The 21,560-nt window shown below is 39.2% G+C and overlaps 1 protein-coding gene across 1 annotated transcript in view; it reads right to left on the reverse strand.

The window, feature by feature from the left end:
- EPHA7 (EPH receptor A7) overlaps window positions 1-21,235 on the reverse strand; it is a 149,453-nt gene extending 128,218 nt beyond the window's left edge. Inside the window, exons 1-3 of the mRNA XM_066314411.1 lie at window positions 20,925-21,235; window positions 16,908-16,972; window positions 11,985-12,654 (exon numbers count right to left, since the gene is read on the reverse strand). Coding sequence (XP_066170508.1) covers window positions 11,985-12,654; window positions 16,908-16,972; window positions 20,925-21,021 — 832 coding nt within the window. The 5' untranslated portion in view covers window positions 21,022-21,235. The remainder of the gene's footprint in view (window positions 1-11,984; window positions 12,655-16,907; window positions 16,973-20,924) is intronic.
- Window positions 21,236-21,560: the final 325 nt, after the last annotated feature.

A 21,560-nucleotide genomic window follows, 5' to 3' on the forward strand; every position in this document is an offset into this window, starting at 1 on the left:
GAATACCTTTGTCACTGCTTAAACACACAAAATGTCTTTAAATGGTGGAATTATAAAAGTGGGGTTTGTTTTGTGAGAACAGGTATTGCATTTTCATTTAGTCCTTGTATTAAGGAGAGAAATAAAATCCGTTACTCAGATACTGCACACCATTTGTGCTATAAGCCTGTGCTTTATTTTCTAAAAACCATTCATCTCTACTTGTCATGGAATTTTGAATCTTATCTTCTTGGATACATGATTTTTTACAACAATAATACACAATACAATGACTGTAGCTCTAAATATGACAGAAAATCTTTAAGATAAAAGATCAAAAGTAGGTATGTCATTGTCTCCTCCTATGTTGCATTTGCCCAGGGAAAAGAAAAACTGTTTCAAAAATATGTCATTTCTCTCCCTTGTTTACCAGTATTATTCACTAGCAATTCCACTGACAAGACTTTTTCAATAATAGAACAAGTAGAGACTTATTTTAACTGACAAATGAAGCAGACAGACAAACATATGCATCATAAAGACAAAAAAATTGTGCCTTTTAATCAGAAAATTAAGTGATATGCTACTAATTATAAGTGTTAAGTAGAGAGAAAAGACAGTCAAAGACCACAGATTGAAAATTCTATTCCATCTTTACAGGAGGACATGATTTTCAACCCTGCTTATAATTTTAAGCACATGATACTGTCACACTTCCCAGCATCAGATTGCAGATGAAATCCAGCTGAGATGTCCATAGGTGAGATAATAAGGTGACAATGGGGAGCCTTGGGATTTGCTAACAGTTAAAACCATGTCTATTTCCTCTAGTTATCATTTGGAAGAACTTTATCACTACTCTCTTTTTTTAGGTTGTGCCAATAAAACTGACCACATTTTGAAAGCTGATCATTTGTCAATATAACAGACAAATGTGTCTTTGCACAATCAGCACAGAACAATGTCACAACTATAATACACTCAGTAAATAATATAATGATTGTTATTTTTTCCTGAAGAGCTACTGATATGGAACAGATCTTTTCAATAAATTGAAAAAAAAAATTAAAATGGAGAGCTATTTAATTTCTTTACTGTGCAAATTAATCCATCAAGAAAAAGAAAGTTGACATTTTGAAACATGAGAAATCAAATATCCAAGATTCGATGCTTGATTTCAGCTAAGAGGCTGTATCATGGGCCTGATCCAAGACAATAAAATCAAGTAAGAATACCCTCTCTTTGAAACTATTCCAGTCACATCCCAAAACTATCTCTATGTATCAATTAAAAACAAGATACCAAAAATTATCTTTGAAAAAAATGTGTTCGATATAACTAGAAAGAAAAAGATAGTATTTTCTTACTTGATATTTTAAGACTTCAAACAAAACTATACATTCTAACAGAAACAAGGGGAAAGATCAATACATCTCCATTTGCTTTGACATACAAACACATCACTCTTATAAGCAAAAAAAAAAAATCAGTAGACCTTCTCCAGTTGTACCATTCACCTAATAAATACATACATATATATACAATGCAAATAATTAATTAAAACAAAATTATGTCAACATTTGGAAACACTACGACTCAGTCAAGATTAAATGGTTTATATTTTATATGCATGTCTGTGTGATTTATATATTATATATATTCATATAAATAAATATATTTATATACAAAAGAAAGATTATAACCTAAGGGATTGGAATCTGTCACTCCATATGAATGGTTCTAACTGCTACACGATGGAGAGAACAAGTTTCAGCAGTAGCTAATAAAACCTTCTAACAGTGACTGCATGTTGGTTAAGAGACATGCCCTATTTGAAGCAGGAGATCCAAATTCAAATTCCCCTCTGCAAGAAAAATAGTTGACCTAAGCCTGGATAATTAGTTGAGTGAGATCATGCAAATATGTACAGTGATCACAGCCACATGTTGCCCACTCAGACCGTGTCTCACAGACAAATTTTTGAACCTGCAATTTGTTCCAGCATTATCAGAGCTGAGCTATTTGGCACACTAACTGCCCAAATTTTAGGAATACAATAAACTTTACTTGCAATGCCTCAATCACCAGCATTCTTTAAGAATTTTCATAGTAGCTAAGCAAGGGTTCCAATATTTTATATTAGAGATTTAATGAGTTGCTCAACACCAACTATATCCCTCTGTGGGCACAAATTGATTGATTCAAATAGGCAGCAGACACATTTTCATTAAACATATAATTTCTCATCAAAATCTACTCATATAATAGTTTAATGTTAAAAAAAAAAAAAAAAAAAAAAAAAAAAAAAAAAAAAGTACACTCAGGAAGTTAAGAAAATACTATGTTTACTACCCCAAAATTAACATTAGCTTGTAAATTGATAAACTAAGAGATTTAGAGGGTTGGAGGCCCCATGCCATTCTAACTTTTCAGGTCAAGTGAATCAGGTCATTAATACAAGCTCCATACAACTCTTGAGTTTTGTTTTGACGGTCCATCACAAGTGGATGAAGGATGTCCTGCCCTCTCCTACACAAGGGTTTAGGCTTCCACAGGAAAATATGCATGCTTACACTATGTCAAAAGACTGGAAATAAAACATATACATGGATTTTGAGAAAAATTACCTCTAGCAACTGTCAGGGGACACTTGCAGTTTAGTCACATTATGAGGAAACACCCAGTAAGACAAAGAAAGGCAATGTACAGCAGGTCACGTGCATATGGCTACATGAGGCCACCACATTAGTCACCTGCCAGAAGACCTCCAAATACCACCTGACCCCCTATATGAGTTTAATCCACTGTGTTCCATCCACTGTAAAATGAACACTAGTCAGCTACACTGCACAATATATCATATTCACTACATGCAAGGAAAGAATAATAGCAAGCTATAGCCATTAATTATGTTAGAGATTATACATCTCACCAGTGGGAGATGTACCATCAGTGGAATTCTAGGATTCAGTTTATATTCACTTCTCTGTGTACATTTACAGCAGCACAATATTACAATTCAGAAAATTCTAATAAAGTATGCATTTAAATATGTTTCATCAACACCGAAGTTTCAAGTTGATGTATATGCTTACACTTACCTAAAACTTTAGCACTTTCCTCAGTAGGAAAACATCAACATATTATGTTACTCCATTAAGTTAATGGGATTCTTAGCATTAAGTTCTGGAGATGGTGCCTCAGCCTGCAGTTCTGCAGACAGTTTCCTGCATTAGGCATTACTTCCTTAAAATACTTATAACTTGTTTAATGAAAAGTAGAAGCCTCATTTTTACACTTTCTCAGCATGTTTATTTATGGTAATAAATAGTATCAGAAATTTTTTTTGTTAAAGAAAAAAAAAAATCAGCAGCCAGCCTGCTGTAGATTTACTCCAGCCTCTCTAAAGCCTTAGTGTATTTCCCAATTACAACAAGAAATAACTTTTGCATTTATATATACTAAATACAGTGCATAACATTAAAAGTAGCTATTTTTCTCAGTCATGTACTTCCTTTTTTTCCCCCCATCAATCAGACACATTTGAGTTATGCACTGATATCAGATGATATTAACAAATGAAGTGAATTGGACTTTATTGAAAAATGCTTGACACTATTATTGCAGGGGAGCCATGTCTTGCAAAGAGACACATGTAACTAATCTAAATCATAAAAATTAAGAGGTTAAAGTATCAAATTACCTTGGGTAAAAAACCCTGATGTTTGTTACAGATGTGAGAAACTTTATCCCCCCTAAGACAAGCAGCAGGGCCACCCAGCTAAATAGAAATGCACAGGTACATGCACTGACAGGATCTGAACTCAATACAATATTTGAGCCCAATTCTTATTGCATTCAAGTTTTATACTTGGATGCCTTTCCTATTCTGAATTAGACTTATAAATTAGCTTGATATTATAAAAAAATTCTAAGGAACATATACATGCAAAGAGATAATTTTTCCTAAATGAAAAAAATCTTCATAATTAAGAAAAGTAGAGGGAAAAAAGTGTTAAACACTTAACAGACACTCTCCCTTTTGTTGTGTGTTGTGTTTATTAGAGAGACTATGAAGGCAAAAAGAGTCATAAATGGAAAAGTATACAAAAATACTTTCACCAGAGCCACCTCACACACTGCTGATGTGTCTGAGAGAAAAAAAAAAATTAAACACGAGATTACCACAGTTTCTGCCGTGAACTATAAACTGGATACTATTCACTTTCACATATAACACATATTTTTCATTAATATTAGGGACAAGAGACCTCACTGTGAGAGACAGCAGCAGCACAAAGATTAGGAAGTGCACAGGGATAAAAACTTCTCTAAGTAAGGCAAAATGTGTTCATAAAAATGTCTTAAATACATTTGCTATTGCTTCTGTTTTCACAAGAAGGCAGTGCTATAGAAAAATTAGACACACGATTCTGTAAAGAGCAGTTTCTTTTTATGAAATTAAAGTTGGGTAATGCTGACTTAAATAGTGAACCTGTACTTTTCTTTCCTTGGTTCTCTTTGACGCCACAACACTCTGAAGGATTACAGTAGAAATCATCTACATATCTTTCCTGTCAAGTGCTTGGCTTTTAATAAGCTCTCTGAATACATTTTTCTAACTCTTTGAAAGAAACTCTTACAAACTGTTTTACTCTCAGTTTTGTTCCAGTCTTAAATTTTTATAAAAGCAGTATTTACAGTAACTCTAGGACAGGCAAAACACAACACAATGGGTTGTATTTAGATTATTATAAAACTTAAAAAGATCCATTTTGACTTTGCAGATATTAATTTGAATATGTTTTATTTGTTTTCAATCTAAAAACTGTCTACTCACAATAAACTATGCATGGCTTACTGTTTTTAATAATTAAATTAGAATTGCAGACAGAGCTTGCATAGTATAAGGCAAGCCAGCTGAGAAGTCAAGAAGCAAGAATTAATTTTTACTCTATAGTTCAAGTAATAAATAATAATAAACATGATATTAAGTGAAAATGTACACTAAAACTATCTCCACAGTTTCTCAGTGAAAACAGAAGGATATCCTTAAGGATTTAATATTGCTTAATACACTGGATCTGTTTTTGAGGAGCAAATATTTTCACAATAAAGAGGAAGCTTGGGATACATCAAAATTCAAAAGCTAATCTAGTTAGCCAAACATTTTGCCCACATAATTTCCTTTTTTTTTTTCAGCTTCAGTACCAAACATAGATCTCACCATATGGTTGTCTCACTTAAATAAAAACCTCAAATTCAGTCCTTTGCTTAAGGTTCCTTATTTTCAGAGACTAATTTATACTTTGAACTGCAGCTTTCTTGAACAACTTTCAACAGCATTTCACCATAGAGATAATAGATGTTTTACAGATACATGAAGTAGATTAGGTAAATAGTTATTAACCCATTCTTCTCTTTTCTGTGATCAGTTCTTCCATTAATTGATTCCTACTTTTGGTTTCTCTATAACCTTCCACCTCTATTTTCTCAGTTCCTGAAACCTTGTTTTCTGCCTGGATTTTGTTTCATTTTTTCTTAAAAACCTAACAGTTATATTTAATGGAATGCATGTACACTTATGATACTCCTAATGAGGATTGTATATGATTTCTCCCAACTGTATTCAGAAATTAAAGAACACTTAAATTTATTTTAGTGGCCTAATTCTGAAAAGTTAACAGAAACCCTGGACAAAAACAAAAAAACCTAATCCAAACCAAACAAATCAAAAAAACCTTCTCAGTATTTCCAAGTAAGCTGCTTCTTTTTAATGTAGGAAAACTTTTTTATATTTAGAAACATAGAAAATTTAGAAAATTACAGCAAAGCTATTAGACACCTATTGCACCTTTCACAAAAGATTTTTGGCCAGCAAAATTTGTTTCAGAAGCAAAATGTATAGTTTTGAGCAACAGACTTGACAGGATGAGATTCCATTTCTAAATACCAACTAAAGCTTCATTTAGAACAAACAGCAGAGAGACTTTATGGCTAAGGAGTTAATGGCCCAGCTGTTGAGCAACCGTAGCTAATTCAGTAGTGGCATCCCAGACCCGTAAAACAGACAGTTTTAGTGCTTCCCCTGTAACTAAAGGAGATATTACTAAAATTCTCTTAGATCTTATTGCTGGTTTTGTTTTCCTTTCCAAATCTGTGCACAGCAGTGGATCTGACAAAATAATAATAATAATAATGATAATAATAATAATAATAACTAAACAAAACAAAAAACAACAATAACAACAAAAAAACACCAAACAACAACCACACAGCAAATTTACTTTAAGAAATTTGTATTCATCAAACTTCAAGTAAAATGCAAAACTAACATTAATTCCAGGAGACAGCAGAAGCTGGGAAGAGGGGCAGGCAGGAGGGCAGAGGAGAAGAGAGGCTGAAGAGAGAAAGAGCTCTACATTAAACTACATTATCCAACAACCTCACTTCTAGAATCTGGGCACCTGATTGCCTATTTGCATGCGCAATTTCACCTCTTTTAACTTCTTCTGGAGGAAAACTACTAGTTTATTGGGAACTAAATCTGTCAATAGCTCTGCAGTTAATTCATTTTAGGGATCACTTTAATGGAATTATCAATGAAAACTAGATGGTTCTGACTGCCTTTGTTACTTATCACTTTGACTTCTCACTTTACTTCCCCTCATATATTTATGTCACATTTGGGAGAGGATACTGTATCACCAAAACAATGACAGCCTATAATCATACTCTCAAACTAATTCAGGTACTTCAGGCAAAACAACACTATAAAAAAATCAATTGTATCTTAAGGCCAAAAGACAACACAGAAGAGCCCAGAAACAGATTTATGAAGCATGAAGGCATCAGTTTGTTTCAGGGAACAGCTAGCCACGACCCCTGAGAATACCAGATATTTCGTGTTATTTCATTTGGAAACCACTTTCAAAGAGGTCATGTTTAACAGTGGACATAGCTCCTTTCCCTTTCTATTTTCTGTGCTTTCACATCCAGAAAGCTGAAGACCATGAACAAAACAGGTCAAAGAAATCCAAATGACTTAGAGAGACAAATTTGTAAAAATCATCCACTTTATGAACACTAGACTGTTTTGAAAGGAAGATATAACACAAAAATATATCTTTCTATGACACCTCCCTGACAAGAAGTGAAGACAGAAGACTACAGGGTGAATGATAGCCAAAACATTTAATTTCTACAAATTCCAAGGGGGCTTGAAGCAGAAATCAAAGCTCTCCATTTCATGGTACAAAGACCTTCAGTAATTCTTGACCGTCCAGCTAGAAGGTCCTACTTCCACCACTTGAAAATATCTAGCTTATTTTCCTGAACCCTGCTAGGAGCCTTTGCAAAGATACCCACCTTTAAAACTTTTTTTTTTTTTTAATCAAATAGTTCATATTCAGCTGTATGTGGTGCCTGATATCAGATCCCACTGACCTTTCTTTAAAAAGGAACAGAAAAGTTATTAAATATGTTAGGGAATAAAAAGAAAAGGAGATAGATGCTCTGCTGTTGAACTTCTACGGGCTTCTGAGAAAATGACAAGATTCAGTGACATAGAGATACCCTCATTCTCTGCTCAGGTTCAATTAGCTGAAACTAATTACATTCTCTTCCCTAGAGTAATTTTGGAAGCAAAAGGAAGAAAGGTAACTCTTCTTCAAAAAAGGAAACATTTAAAGTCTTGATGATATAAATGCCATTGAAAAGTTTTCTAACACTTTCCCCATCTCCACAAAGCAAAAAACTTTCAAATTGAAAATGCAAGAATGTCAGCACAGGTTACTCAAGTTGCAGGTCACCCACAGCTTCTGTGCCACACTCCCTGAGCTGAACTCTAGACCCAATTCACAATACGTGCAACTTGGGCATTTGGGAAGCATAGGAACACTTGTTTTAACGACAGCTTATTTACATTCCCATCTTAATTCACTGTCCTCTATTAATAAACATGTGGCCTATCAGATCCTAAATGGAGTAATATTAAGAAACAAAACACACAAGAAAGAAAGGAAAAAAGCAACCAAAATAAAAAAAAAAACACAACCACACCTACTTTACCAAAAATATGCTGCACATAATGCAAAATCAGTTTCTGGATCTGTTATCAAGTTATATGTCACAAAGAGAAGAGAGAAAATATTTGTCCCAAGAAGAAAAAAGAAGGAACAGATGCAGCTTGCTCTTTGGCACAGTGTATAGTACTAGACAAAGTCTGGAAAGAAAAGCCTGTAGCTCCCTTTTTACCTCACCAAGACAAAATGTGCAAATAGCTATAATCCCCCCTCATCTGGGGGCCAATAAAACAACTGTTAATGCATACAGTATTTTAATATGTTTAACAGTAAAATGCACCCATTTGGCTTTCCCTAGGAATCTGAATTTTTGGACTTGGTGCCCAGTCATCTATGCAATTTCTCAGTTCAGTAACATTAAGAGAAGCTTCCTCCCTTCTGAATTACCACTCTACTGCTCTGATTGAATAAATTTAATTCTCTCCCTCTCCACCCCCAACTAACATGAAACAGATGGAAAATACATTATACTAGAAGCTCTCATACAATTATTTTCACCTTCAAATATCAATCACTGATCACAGTGTACTCCTTTACATGCATAACATATCAGATGAACTCCACTGTGAGAAAAATCCAAGTTAGATATATTGAGAGTCTGCTACAGTTACTGAGAAGTCCATTGGGTTTTGTGGTTGAGGATTTTTTGGTTGGTTGAATGGCGTTTTTTTCCAGAAGTGATGCAATACATAGTGTTAAAAGAACTGAATATGTCTAAGTACCTTTCTGGTACTGCTGCTAGATACCCTTCAAGACAATCCTTTAAAGTGTACAATTTCCACACCTAAGCCTAGTGCTACACACCAGCAGAACTAAGACTAACACTGAGAAAACAGTCTCCTTGTACATAAGCAAAACAATCTGCAACTGAATCTTCAGAGGCTCACTTAGTTTTCTTCACATAGTTTATAGCTTTAAGATTTTACTTTAAATTGCATTGTTGCTCTCTGAAATTTGGCTCTCCTTGTATCTGTTAGACCACTGAGGTCACAAGGATCCTTTGGCACTCATATTGCAGTAAGTAACCAGAGTACATTCAAAAGGAAAAAAATATTAACTCAGTTTGAAAGATCAAACAATGAAGAGGAACACAGGGGTCCTTATTTTCCAGGTTATGTGTTTCACCACTCATGACTGTTTTCTTCCTTATCCAAGTTACTTACACACAATTAAAAAAAAAAAAAAAAAAAAAAAGGCACCCAGTGCAGAGTTGTGTATAAATCAAAATTCAATTGTTTTAGTATCTGAACTCAATAAATTTCACAAACAGGAGAGGAGCTGTATGCAAAAGGAGCACATTATTCAATCACAGACAGCCAATCAAAGTAGCATAACACAAATGAAAATCCCTGCTGAGTTACAGGCTGAAGAGTTATTTGGAACTACAATGTGGCCATCCACTCCTACCTTTGCTACAACACAGCCAGATAAGGTATTATTCTGTATCTTTAAAAGACTATCCTATTGTGTTAAGTTAATTCAGCAGAGCTTTAGCAAGTGTGAGAGAAGAATCACAGACTTCTGCCCATCCTGACAGAGCACAATACTTTCTGCCCTGAGTAGTCCCAAAGAAGTCACACAGCATGCCAGGTACAAAGCATTTGCAGAAGTGAGCCCTCAGACAGGGCTATAAAAGCTCTGGGTTAAGGAAGCACACACCAACTTGCTTCCACTTGATCTGTTACACAGCTTGACAGTAACAGATAGCCAGTTGCATTAGTGTCAATGTTCAGATAAGTTTCTCTCAATACCTGTCACAAAAAACAGACGCAGTATCAGTGTGCCAGCTGCATTATCGGTCACTACATAGTTGATCATACTTAATAACATCTTGGAGCCCAGACAGCACACACAGACAGCAATTACAAGCGCGTGCCACAGTCACCCAGATCCTTCTGACTCGGAGCTGCCGACTCGGCGCACACTCGACGAGTGCCTGCCTACCACCTTTTCCCTCTCAAACACATTAGCCTGCCTCAATATGGGGCCAGAGTTTGTTTTGAAATTCTTAACAGGATCACTGAAAGAAAAGAGGAAAAATACCATAAATGATCCTCTGGACTGCTTCCAGAGTAGCGTGTTCTCCCAGCGATTGCTTTGGAAGCAAGCCAAAAATGGGAAGTGTTCTTGCAAATGAGCACGCCACCAGGCTCAAGTACAAGTTATCATTTAATTCTTTTGTCAACATCAGCGCGGTTAGAAATTAAGAAGCCTGTTTAATAAACAGGTTACTTGAATTCCAGTCACCAAACATCAATTTCTTCTCTATCCATCCCTGCCATGCTCACTCAGCTCATATCCCCCATCCCTTCCTAACATACACTGGGGTGTTTTTTGGATATTTTCTCTCTCTTATTGAAAGTCAAATAAAATTAGTATATTAATTACATCAATGATAACTAAGTCTGTAATCAAGAGCAAGTTAACTAAAAAAAAGGAAAAAAATCAGTCACTCAGAAAAAAAAAATCTAAAACCTCAACACAGACTTCTATGGGACACAACACTTAATATTTTTAACAGACCTCTAATACAGTCTACTGAACAGTTTTGTCAGGGCAGTTTTTCACATTACAATTACTCCTAATGAGATCACCCTCTGCAGTGTTTAAGACTTCATCCCTTCCCAACAAAACAATGGAAGATTTGTGTGGAGCTACAAAAATCAACCTCAGATCAACTCCACTCACTTAATCTTCTACTGAATTTCCTCATAAAAACTCGTCAAAAGCAGAACTGTGTTTTTTCATGAGGACAAACTATTAATAAAGAGACTAATTTACTTTGTTTTAGGATGTCCCAAATCCTCTACAGTCTTTGAAGTTCTCATCAGACGGAAGCATCTCAGACTCAGTGAGTGTTACCAGCTTTGTTTTTGAAATTATGTACATTTCTCCTCTTCATAGGTTTGTGGGGGTTTTTCCACTTTTTCACTTTCAATATTTCTCACCAACAAATGCCTGCCTATTTTGCAATAAACGTATGGTGGTAGACAACACCTTGTGTTCTCTTGTGATAAAAATAATAGACATTGTATTATACGTACATGAAAACACCTGTTTTCAAACAAACTGCAGATTATCTTGTTCTTACTGGAAGCAAAGACAATAAAACATTCTTTCTCATGCTAAGCAGAAATGTCTTCTACCTTAGCCTCAGTGACAGCAACGTTAAGGGTAAGTATAATTCTAAGAACATGGTTAACTGAATTAGTTTTGAATCAGGAAGCACAACTCAGTAGTCTCTCATCTGCTTGTATTTTAAACTAATCACAATGATCGAACTGCAAGCCAAAAGTTTAGTTAGTTTTTTACAAAAAGAATCATTATAGAAAGGATATCATACTTTATTCTGAAAATTTTATACTCTTTGAAATACCAGTCTCTGGTTTAGAATTTTTACACACTTGACACAGATCTCTAGTTCAGTTTTGATCTTGTGTGTATTTTTCCCATTACTAACCACACTCCATTCTGTTCACTATATCCATCTCAGTTTCCTTATAATTCTGTCAGAGATCATGTGAAAGAACAAACTCTTTACCTACTTGTACCTGACACTGATAAAATATTCTGTGATAGGTATGACTTACTCAGCCTTATCAAAAAGTACAAGAAACACCACAATAATCAGTTCATAATGTTAGTCCTGAACCTATCTTTATACTTCTTACAACTTCGACTTTATTTTCTTTAAATTTAAAAGTGCATTGTGCAACCACTGATTTTCATAACCAGACAGACTGACTGATTTAGATTAACCAGTGTGAACTTCACAGATTGAGGATCTGAAAACCTTAAAATCAGACTGATGATGCATTTCTCTTTAAAAGAAAAAAAAAAAAAAAAGGTGAAAAAAAGAGAAAAAAGAAAAACCTGGTAGAACATGACCTTCAATTTACAGCAAGTAGTGTGTTTACTTACGTTCACAGGTGTCTCCTTTCTGCTGGTATCCTGCTTTGCAGATACATTTTCCAATAGGCACTAACCATTCTCCCTCTGCGCTACAGTGCATCTTCGGCGAGTTCTCCGCCTCCTCCTCCGCACTGCTGACACAAGTTCCTCGCACTTCAACTAAAGAGGAAAACTCTGAGCCAGTCACTGTGTCAGGAAAAATAGCTAAGTTCTCAATGATGGACCAGCACTTCTTGTAGTAGACTTTGACAGAGACCAGAGCAATGCAGGCCCCTACATCCTGAAATGCAAGATAGAATCCTTTTTTGGACAAAGGTCCAATTTCTCTCACCTCTGTGTTAAGTTTCATTTTTCTCTCCCCAAGATCACCCTGGGTAAAACTTTCATCTGCTGCAATAGTGTCTATTTTTACATACTGGTTTTCTCGGATATTCCTGCCAGTGTCGTAGTCAGTTTCATAATAATACAAGTTAAAAGTTTCTTTACAAGTCCCCAGAACTCCAGGAAGACTGTTACAATCCCTCAGAGTGAATTTCAGTTCTACAAAAATCCTTTGTGCATTGCTTTTTGCAATCCAGTTAGTCCGAAGCCAGTTGTTTTGGTTTGATTCCATCACCTGGCATACCTGGTATGTTCGTATAGGAGTGTAGTTTTCATCCAGTCCACTAATTTCTTCCCACTAAAATAATAACAAACAGTTAGTAATAAACAAGAAGTATGTCACCATATGCAATGACTGAGTATTCTAAGAAGCTTCACACAACTCATGTATCCCTTCTTTTTAACAGTAAATTATTGTTAAAAATACTGTTAACCACCTAAATGAAGAAAACATATATTAATGCAGAAGTAGACTCTCTCTCCCTTCATGTCCTTCCCACATGCAACTTCTAAAAAACTTTGTAATATCATGGGCACAGTTGCAAAGAAAAAGGTGTTTAGCATACTAGGATCCAATTTCACCCTGAGCTCACACATATTTCTTTAAGGTCACAATGGTTTTGAGTGAGCAAAGAGCAAAAGGAGGGAGGCGGCTTCTCTTCCAAAGAAATCTAACATCAGTGAAGTCTTAGAAACTGGAATTGCTTAGCAATAGAGTGCATAAAACTTGTGCATGTAAAGCTTCCAGTGAAACTTGCAGTTGTATACAATGCATGGGATCAGGTCCTGAAACTCACGAGTCAATTATTCCCACTCCCATGTGATCCAAGTGGCATAGAGAGAGGGCAAGAAAAAATGGACAGAATTAAAAACCTGAAAGCAAGAAAACATTTTAGTTGTCCCCCTTTCTTTCAGTCAACCGTCTGTTTTATTTGAAAACTGAAAGGTTAAAGGAGCAGCTTCTCCTCACCTCACCTTTTGTCCAGTGGCTACGTTCACATTAGAAGGGGCAAACACCATTTAGCTGGGAGTTCAAATGAACCATGAGACTACATACATACAGCATTAAAAACAACCCATATGACTGAAAGCTTGCTGGTTCAAAGCCTGAGTTTTGTTGATGCTCTCTGTTTAGATTACCAACTGTGTAATGAGCTGGTAAGCCTTTAACAATCCCAGAGTCTTTAACAGCCTTTGGTGGCGTGGGAATTTGCACCTCCAGCAATGGCAGACCTTCCACTGAAATCAACGAGGCAGCTCTGCCCAGGTGCAACCAAAACAGTTCTTGTCTCTCACCTTTCTTCACATTTCTTGCAACATTTCAGTGCCTGCTGAAACTGCAGCTGTAATAAATTAGAGGAGGGGGGTGAGATATCGTCACCCCAGGATACAGGCAACCATGACTTCTCTGGATGGCACTTAGCCCTCTGGCCCTGTGTCAATAATGCACTTAAGCTCACGCTTAAGATCAGTGACTGTACTTATGAGCTTAATGGTAAGCACATGCTTAAGTGCTTTGTGGGACTCGTATAGTCGGCACCTCTGCGGGATGGAGCATCCACTGACATTCCTCACACGGCAACCAAGTATGGAAGGCATTGGTTTCCCAGATCAGGAGCCACACAGTGTACATTACTCTGCAAGACTATCTGACAGCAAATGAGACCATTTTAATGTTGTTGTCTGTTTCAGGAAAAAACAGATGTGGCTAAATTGATGCTGGAAGTTATCACCACAAAATACATCACAGCTGCAGATGCTGAAATGCACAGAAGTTGTAAATATCAAAGTACATTTCAAGGACCTACAGTTACTATAGATGAGATATATACAGTATTATATATTACATGCACATGGTATTAAATTATTGAAATAGATTATTAAATGCTCATGGAGTTAACTGAAGTGATTGCATATGGAACTGTATTAACCTCTGAACAAAAGGTCTATCTTCATAACAGATTTTTTGGAGCTGAATGAGTAACTTTTTTTTTTGCCTCTATAAGAGCTAGAAAAAACAGAAAAAGAAAAGGAAAAAAAAAAAAAAAAAAAAAGAGGCCCTGGACTGAGAGGGGGTTGGCTACACCCTAATAATAAAAAAATCTCCCCATTAAAAAAAAAAAAATCCCATCAAGATGACAAAGAAGGCATAAAGCCTAAAATTTTGCCAGCTAATGTTATATCCTTTGTGGTTTCTTTGAGATGTTTCGTGAGGGGCTTTTTGTTCTATCTTATGTAAGCATTCTTTCCTTAAGACACCAAGCCAGATTGAAACATGATATTCAATAAGACAATGCACTGCATCTTTGACACAAAAGTAACTCTCATGTAACCACACAACAGAATCTCTGAAGTTTTGATGTGGATTGCTCCACCAAAACAAATCACCATTCCTCCTCCTCAAAAAAAAAAAAACCAACAAACTGAAACAAACCCAAAAAAAAGCAACAAACAAAATATATTTTACAAAATCAATCTACACTTCATAATACAACACAAATTAGTTTTTTCAGAGTCAAAAATCTCACTACATGAGATTCTTATGTTACAGTAAAGGAAAATAATACAAAAAACTAAATTCACACAAGAAGCACTACTTTTTGAGATCCCCAGCATTAAGCACTGGAGCTATTTTTCCATATTTTGCCAAAGCCAAAAAATTAAGGAAATATAATTTATGATGCAATTACATAATCAGAGTGTCTGCAAGGAAAAAAAAAATATCAGTACTTCAAGACATTTTCACCTACGGCAGCTGAGGTCACCATCCACTGAAGTCTCCTTAGAGTGATCAATTTCACAGAAAGAAAATTCCACTTTTCTTTGTCCTACTACAAAATACGGTGCTATACATGCAAATCGGTTTGAATATGCTCTGTTCTGGTTGTTTCAATTTATAGTATTTTAACTTCTTCGTTATCCTAACAGCATTTAATGTAGCATTTGCAGTTGAATGAGGCATTTAACGAGTATCTAACTAATATATTCTGTACTATGATGATGCAGTAGTTTCTCTCAAAATTTTCTGTGTTCATTCCCATGAAGTCTTTATTGCATAGTAAATAATTCAGTAATTAAAATTAGAAAAACATTTATTTTCAAAATTACATTATTAAAGTGGCACTTCTATGTTAATTTACAGATAACTTTTTCTGAACCCTTTCACACATACAAATCTAGCCATTAGTTTTGATTCACTTTTAATTTGTGATTGAAATTCGCTTCAACCTCTGAAACTCTCCTTTCACTGCTTGTTGAATTTGACTCTGCTTTCACCTTTCAGTATGCTGATATGCAACATGTCTTGACATGTCTTTCATTATCTACAGGTTAATTTAATATAAGTGCCAGCAAGCTAATCATTCAAACACCTCTGGTAAAGACTTCAATCAGTGCAAAACTCTAATGTTGAGGTTATTTGCCACCATACACATTGAGCCTGGACTGCATTCCCTCTGAAGTCCTTACATTAGTTTCCAGTTTATGCTTGTATTGACACTACAATCTTGCTTTTAAAGACAGACACTTCCACATTTTCATTCTTCTTATTGAAAGGATTTGTTACAGTTTTATATCCCTACTCACAACTTCACGCTCTTCTGGCTCCAGATTTCTTAATGAACTGAAGATTAAGGGACTGATCCCCCAAGTTCTTGTTCGTGCAAGGCATCACAATAGCTTCAGCAAGACTCTTTCCATGAGCAAGAACTGTCCATATAATTATTCATTTGTCAGACTAAGTTCATGTAGGACTGAGTTAAGGCAGGACAATATATCCATTATATCTTTCTAAAAATGTTCTTCCTCAAGGCTTGAGGAAGAAGAGGTTTTATAATACTTTTAATTCAGACTGAAAGCAGCATTTCTCAACTTTACCTATATAATAAAAAAGACAATAACATTGATGTTTCTAAATATCTCATTTTTTATAATGATGTATTTTGCAATGGTACATTTCATAAAATGCCATTAGGTTAATTGGTATGCAAGCTGGAGGTGGCCTTAACCACGTAATTCATGCCTAGTTCCACATATCAGGCTCCTCAAGGCTTGGGGATGTTTCAAGTTTGGAATGTCATTTCAAACACATCTACAATATAAATGTTTTTCTTTTAGAGCACTTCAATCTGTGCTATTCAATTACAAAGAAAACATTGTAAACAAATTTATGATCACCCATTCTACAGAAAATGAAAAACATATTTTTAGAAAGTTTCCACACAGAAGCAGATCTGTTGTTTCTAAAGGAAGGAAAAAGAAGGGATTTAAAATACTGTGTTATAAATATACAGTGTGCTTTGTACAGCACAAAGAAATACACTACACAACATAAAGGTACCAAAAGTTTCTGAAGAGCCACTTGCTTTTAATTAGTTTGCACATTTGTTCACTGTAACCTGAGGTTTCATTCTAAAAATCAAGAAGCCATAAACACTTCATATGACTACTGAGAGAAATATGAGGGGAAACTAGTTTAAAGCAGGTCTTTCAACTGTTTCAACAAAATAACTACTCATCTTTAGGAACTTAAGTTTTGCCTGCAGTACTTACCCCATTGGGTGGAGAGGAAATCCATTCCAACTCTGTCTGTTGTGCTTTAGAGTCCAGCAATATTACTAAAAAAAAAAGGGAAAAATTAAATTCCACAGCTTGTTTAACATAATAAGAGGAAAAATAAAATTAAGGAACAAAATATGAATTTAAAAAAGTGTTATAATTAATATAATTTTTGTCCAGATTAATATTTCTTCTTCATATTATTTAAAAGAATTATCTGCAACCACGACTAGGTATTTATTTCCAAACAGAAAAGTTATGATGTACCATTCACATATAAGCAGATAAACGTAAATATTTACAATTTCGTCACTTAAAACAAAGTAAGGGGTTTTTTAGCCCTCTGAAGAGCTATTAATCAGTCATTAAGATGCATACTCCCTCCCTCTCCTTTTTCATAAGGACATTTCCCATATGCTGGTTATTACAATCAGCTTAGAGCACACAGACACCCAAACATTTCAGCACATCTCCAAACTGATTTTTACAGGATTGGTCTATACTGCATTGAAAAAGCAATGATCTTTTTTGAGTCTCAAAGTGAAAAATACTTCCCTTTAGTGATAAAGCAATGATTCTGCAAATAAATGAAAACCAGGAATACAGAAAATGAAAGACTCTGCAATTACCTCACATCTCGCATACACAAAATCAGACTAATTCAGTTTATGGTAATAGCGTCTTAAAATCTTCACGTCATGGTGACATTTATATATGGAAAGACATCAGTTCCAGCAGTACCACAATTATTTTCTGCTAAATGTAACCCTACCTCCAAAAGTGGTTAATCACTGCCTAATAAACCAACTCTTTAGTAGCATTCCTAATTTGAACCTATTCCATGTATCTTTAGCTATAAAGCTATTTACAAGTTTATACACAGCATTTCTGTACTGTCTAAGATATTTAGATGTGTGACTTAAGGCTGGAACTTGAAGCAACTTTCATGAGGTCTATCAAAAGAGTTTTAATTCTAGCTTTGGCCCTTTCTCCGAGGACAATTCAACACAATATTTCAGTGAAATACTAAAAAGATGCCTAAGAAGTTAATTCATACAGTAATACATGGAATATTAGTTGAACACAAAACGGTAGCTTCCAGGCCTGTATTTCAGTAATGAAGTGGAACTACTCATTAAGGAAGTTTGATAGCTTCCCTCTAGAAAGATTACCTGCTTATGTCATTAAGGTTGGATTCAAGGGGCTTTACTCTGTAACACTTTCTGTAGAAAAGCAGGTGGTGTATGAGTCGGCTTGTTAAACAAGAACATTCATAATGGTCCTGGGAAAAAAGGTACCACCAACAGTTTAACCGTTTCAGCACCAGCACAACACACTCCGGCTGCAATTCATTATACTTTTTATTTGGCAGTAATTCTCCATTACGTAGCAACGCGTGAGCACATCAGAAGGGAAAGAGAAAAAAAAAAAAAATAACGAGCAAACAAAACAAACAAAGAGAAAACCCACAAAGAAACAAACAAAAAAACAAACCCCAACACAGGAACCCCTGCTCTTCAAACACCCTTGTAAAGAAATCGTGGCGTTCCTTCTGGCATCCAAAGTTACCGGGGAAGAGCTCTACAAGCCCTGCTCACAGCGCGGGGAAACCCGCGGCCGTCACGGCCCGTTCAGCAACGCGGGGCAGCGATGCTGGGGCCGGCGCCGCGCCCCGCGCACCCCGCCGGCAGCCGCAGGGTGTCCGCAGCCTTCCGGAGCGCCCCGGGGCTCCAGCGCGGCCCCTCCGCGGGGGACCCGCGGACCGCGCTCCGAGCGCTGCGCTCCGGAGAGCGAAAGGAGGCGGAAAGCGAAGCGCGGGGGCGCGGCCGCGGGAAACGGGCTCCGCGGGGCTCGGCGCAGGCGGGGAGCAGCGGCCTCTCGCCTCCGCGGGGAGCCGCAGCCGCGCTCCGGGCGCTGCGCGGAGCTGCGCGCAGGCGGCCGCGCCCCCGCGCCCAAGAGCGGCTGAGCCGCAGCGGAGCGCCGGTCCCGCGGCCGCCCCCGCCACACCCCCGACAGCAGCGGTTTTGGGAGGGAGCCGAGGTTTTGGGCCCGGGACAGCGGCCCCAGAACAGAGCCCCGGGCTCTCGCAGCCACGGAGCGAAGGGATAGCCCGCTCCGTGTCTGCGCTGGACCCGAGGGTCCTAGCCGCTGGCAGAGGGCTCCGCAGGTAACGCGGTCACTTCCTCCCTTAGAGACAGGCGGACCCTGCCCCGCTCCCCTCCAGCATCTCACCGCGGCTTGTATTGAGCCACAGAAAAAAAAACCTCGGAAAACTTTTCAGCCTTTCACCCCCTCCCGTCCCTCTTCCGTACCCAGCGAGGAAGGGTAGGAAACCAAGAGGGGCTACTGCCGCCACCGGCCCTTCGGCGGGGCCGGCGGCGAAGCTGCAAAGTACTTTTTTTTTATTATTATTTTTACCCGCTCTTTCTTCCGCGAGAGTTTTCTGCGCTTGCAGCAGGTAGCCGCTATCAATCCCTGTCTGCCGCTCGCCCCCTCCTGACCCTCCTTTGGCTAGGTAATTTTCTCCGAATATACAGACATTATACACGCACACTCATAGGTATAGATGCATATATAACCACCCACACACGTAAAAGACAGAAAAAATCGGGATAGGCTACCGCTGGGAAGCACTGGCGTAGCTCCGATCACGGAGCAATCCGTAGGGCAGAGCGGGGCAGGCAGTCCGCACCCTTCCCGCCTGCCTCCCTGTCCGACTGCCCGGCCCTTCTCCTCTCCCCACCCCACGGCTACGCGTTCGTGCTCCCCGCGCGAGGGTTTCTGTGCTTTGCAGCCCCTCCAAATAAACTTTCCAATTGCTGCTACGGAAAGGCTCCTTCTTCCTTCCCTCTCTAATCACGCCATTGACTTCGTCTTTTAAGGGCAGAGTACATTTTAATTGAGGCATTTTTTCAAAGCTCCAAATGATATTTTATTGTATATCAGAGGTCTGATGAAAAATACTGACGCATCCAGCTGAGGCGGTAGGGAAAACCCCAAAAGCATACATATGCAGAGGCACCGAAAATGCCCTGACTCCCCCTTCCCTGTCATGTCGTGTGTGTCGTCGTCCCCCCCTCCCCGAAGATGGAGACGGACCTTCGCCTTTGGCTGTCAAGAGCGAGCAGGGCGCTCCTTTAAATCATTTCAGATTTTCTCAGCGTGAAAAAAGAGATTCCCAGATGGGCTTTGTGAATTGATTTTAAACACCTCTATCAGTCTCTGATACAAAACCGCCTGGTTTGTCTTCATGCGCGGGGGAAACGAATGTGCGGGGTGCGCCTTACACAGATACCAGCACTGGACGGATGAGAACGGGGAAGCTCCGTTGTGATACGCAGATGGTGTAAAAACCCTAAAACCTCTCTCCAGCGATGCCGGAGGAGAGCACACACGTTGCAGGCACACGACGCCAGGCCCTATGTACCCTCTAAATAAATGTCCAGCCTGCACGAGTAGGACGCGCAAAACTACACCCCGATGCTCCTTTCCCGCGGTCTGTGCCCGGCCCCGCTGGGCCGGAGCGCTGCAGGCCCCCGCAGGGGAGCGGCGGGGAGCGCCCCGCAGCCCAAGCTCCGCACTGTGCCTTCCCTCCCACCAAGCGTCCCGAGCCCTACAACACAACCCTCAACCCCTGCCCAGGGAGCAGCGAGGTAACCCGCCCTTCCCTGCACCTTCCCGGGAGGATCAGGGCTGGCACGGATAGCCGGGCCGGGGGCTCTCCCAGCCCCATTCCTCCTCATCACGTGCGAATGCCTCGCAAACCTCATTCCCGGGAGCAAAGGCAGTTGTCCTGGTCCCTCATACTTACACACGCACAACCCCTAGTGAATGCCCTGCTTTTTCCTCCCTCCCACCTCAACTAAAAACTCTTTATTTTTTTTTTTTTTCTGAGAGGGGGGCTGACAAGCAGCTGGCAGGGGCAGGAAGGTCCCCTACTAAGCCATCAAACAGACTTCGTGGGCAAAAGCAATAAATAAGCTCAAACTTTTGTTTTCCGCATCACCTTACCTTCTTTTGCAGCCTGTGCCTCCCCCGTGTGTGCAAATCGGAACAGCCAGACGGAGCACAAAATAATCCAAGAAGGGAGCCTACTTTGGAAAGCCATGGTGCAGGAGCGGGGTGATTTTATATTTCTAGCTCTCTATTCCTAGACACTGCCACTGCCGCCGCTTGGTGGGTGCTAGAGGACGTGGAGAATTTGCTGTGCTAGTCTGTGGCTCGGCGCTCCCTCCCTCCAGGCTGCCTTTCTCTTTCGCCTCCTTCTCCTCCGCCTCCGCGCCGCTGCCCGGCTCCCGCACCGGGCCGGCCGCCCGCCAGCCCCGACTGCAGCCCGGCCGCCCGCGCCGCGCGCCGATAATATCAATGAGGGCGGGGGGGCGGGGCCTCGCCGGCGGGGCGGCCCGTCCCTCAACGTGACTGACGGCAGCTCCCGACCAATCGGCAGCAGCTATCGGCGGCCGGCGGGCCGAGCCGCCCCCTGAGTCGCCGCCGCCAGGGGGGCGGGGCCGGGGACGCTGGCCAATGAGCACGCGGCGGTGTCGGGTGTCTGCCGGTGCCGGGGAGCCGCGGGCTGCGCGCGGGGCGCAGCGGCGGGACGGAGGGGCCGAGCGGCGAGCGGGGCGCCCAGCCCGGGCGCCTCCCGGC

This window comes from Sylvia atricapilla, chromosome 3 (genome assembly GCF_009819655.1).
Source record: "Sylvia atricapilla isolate bSylAtr1 chromosome 3, bSylAtr1.pri, whole genome shotgun sequence".
NCBI lineage: Eukaryota > Metazoa > Chordata > Aves > Passeriformes > Sylviidae > Sylvia > Sylvia atricapilla.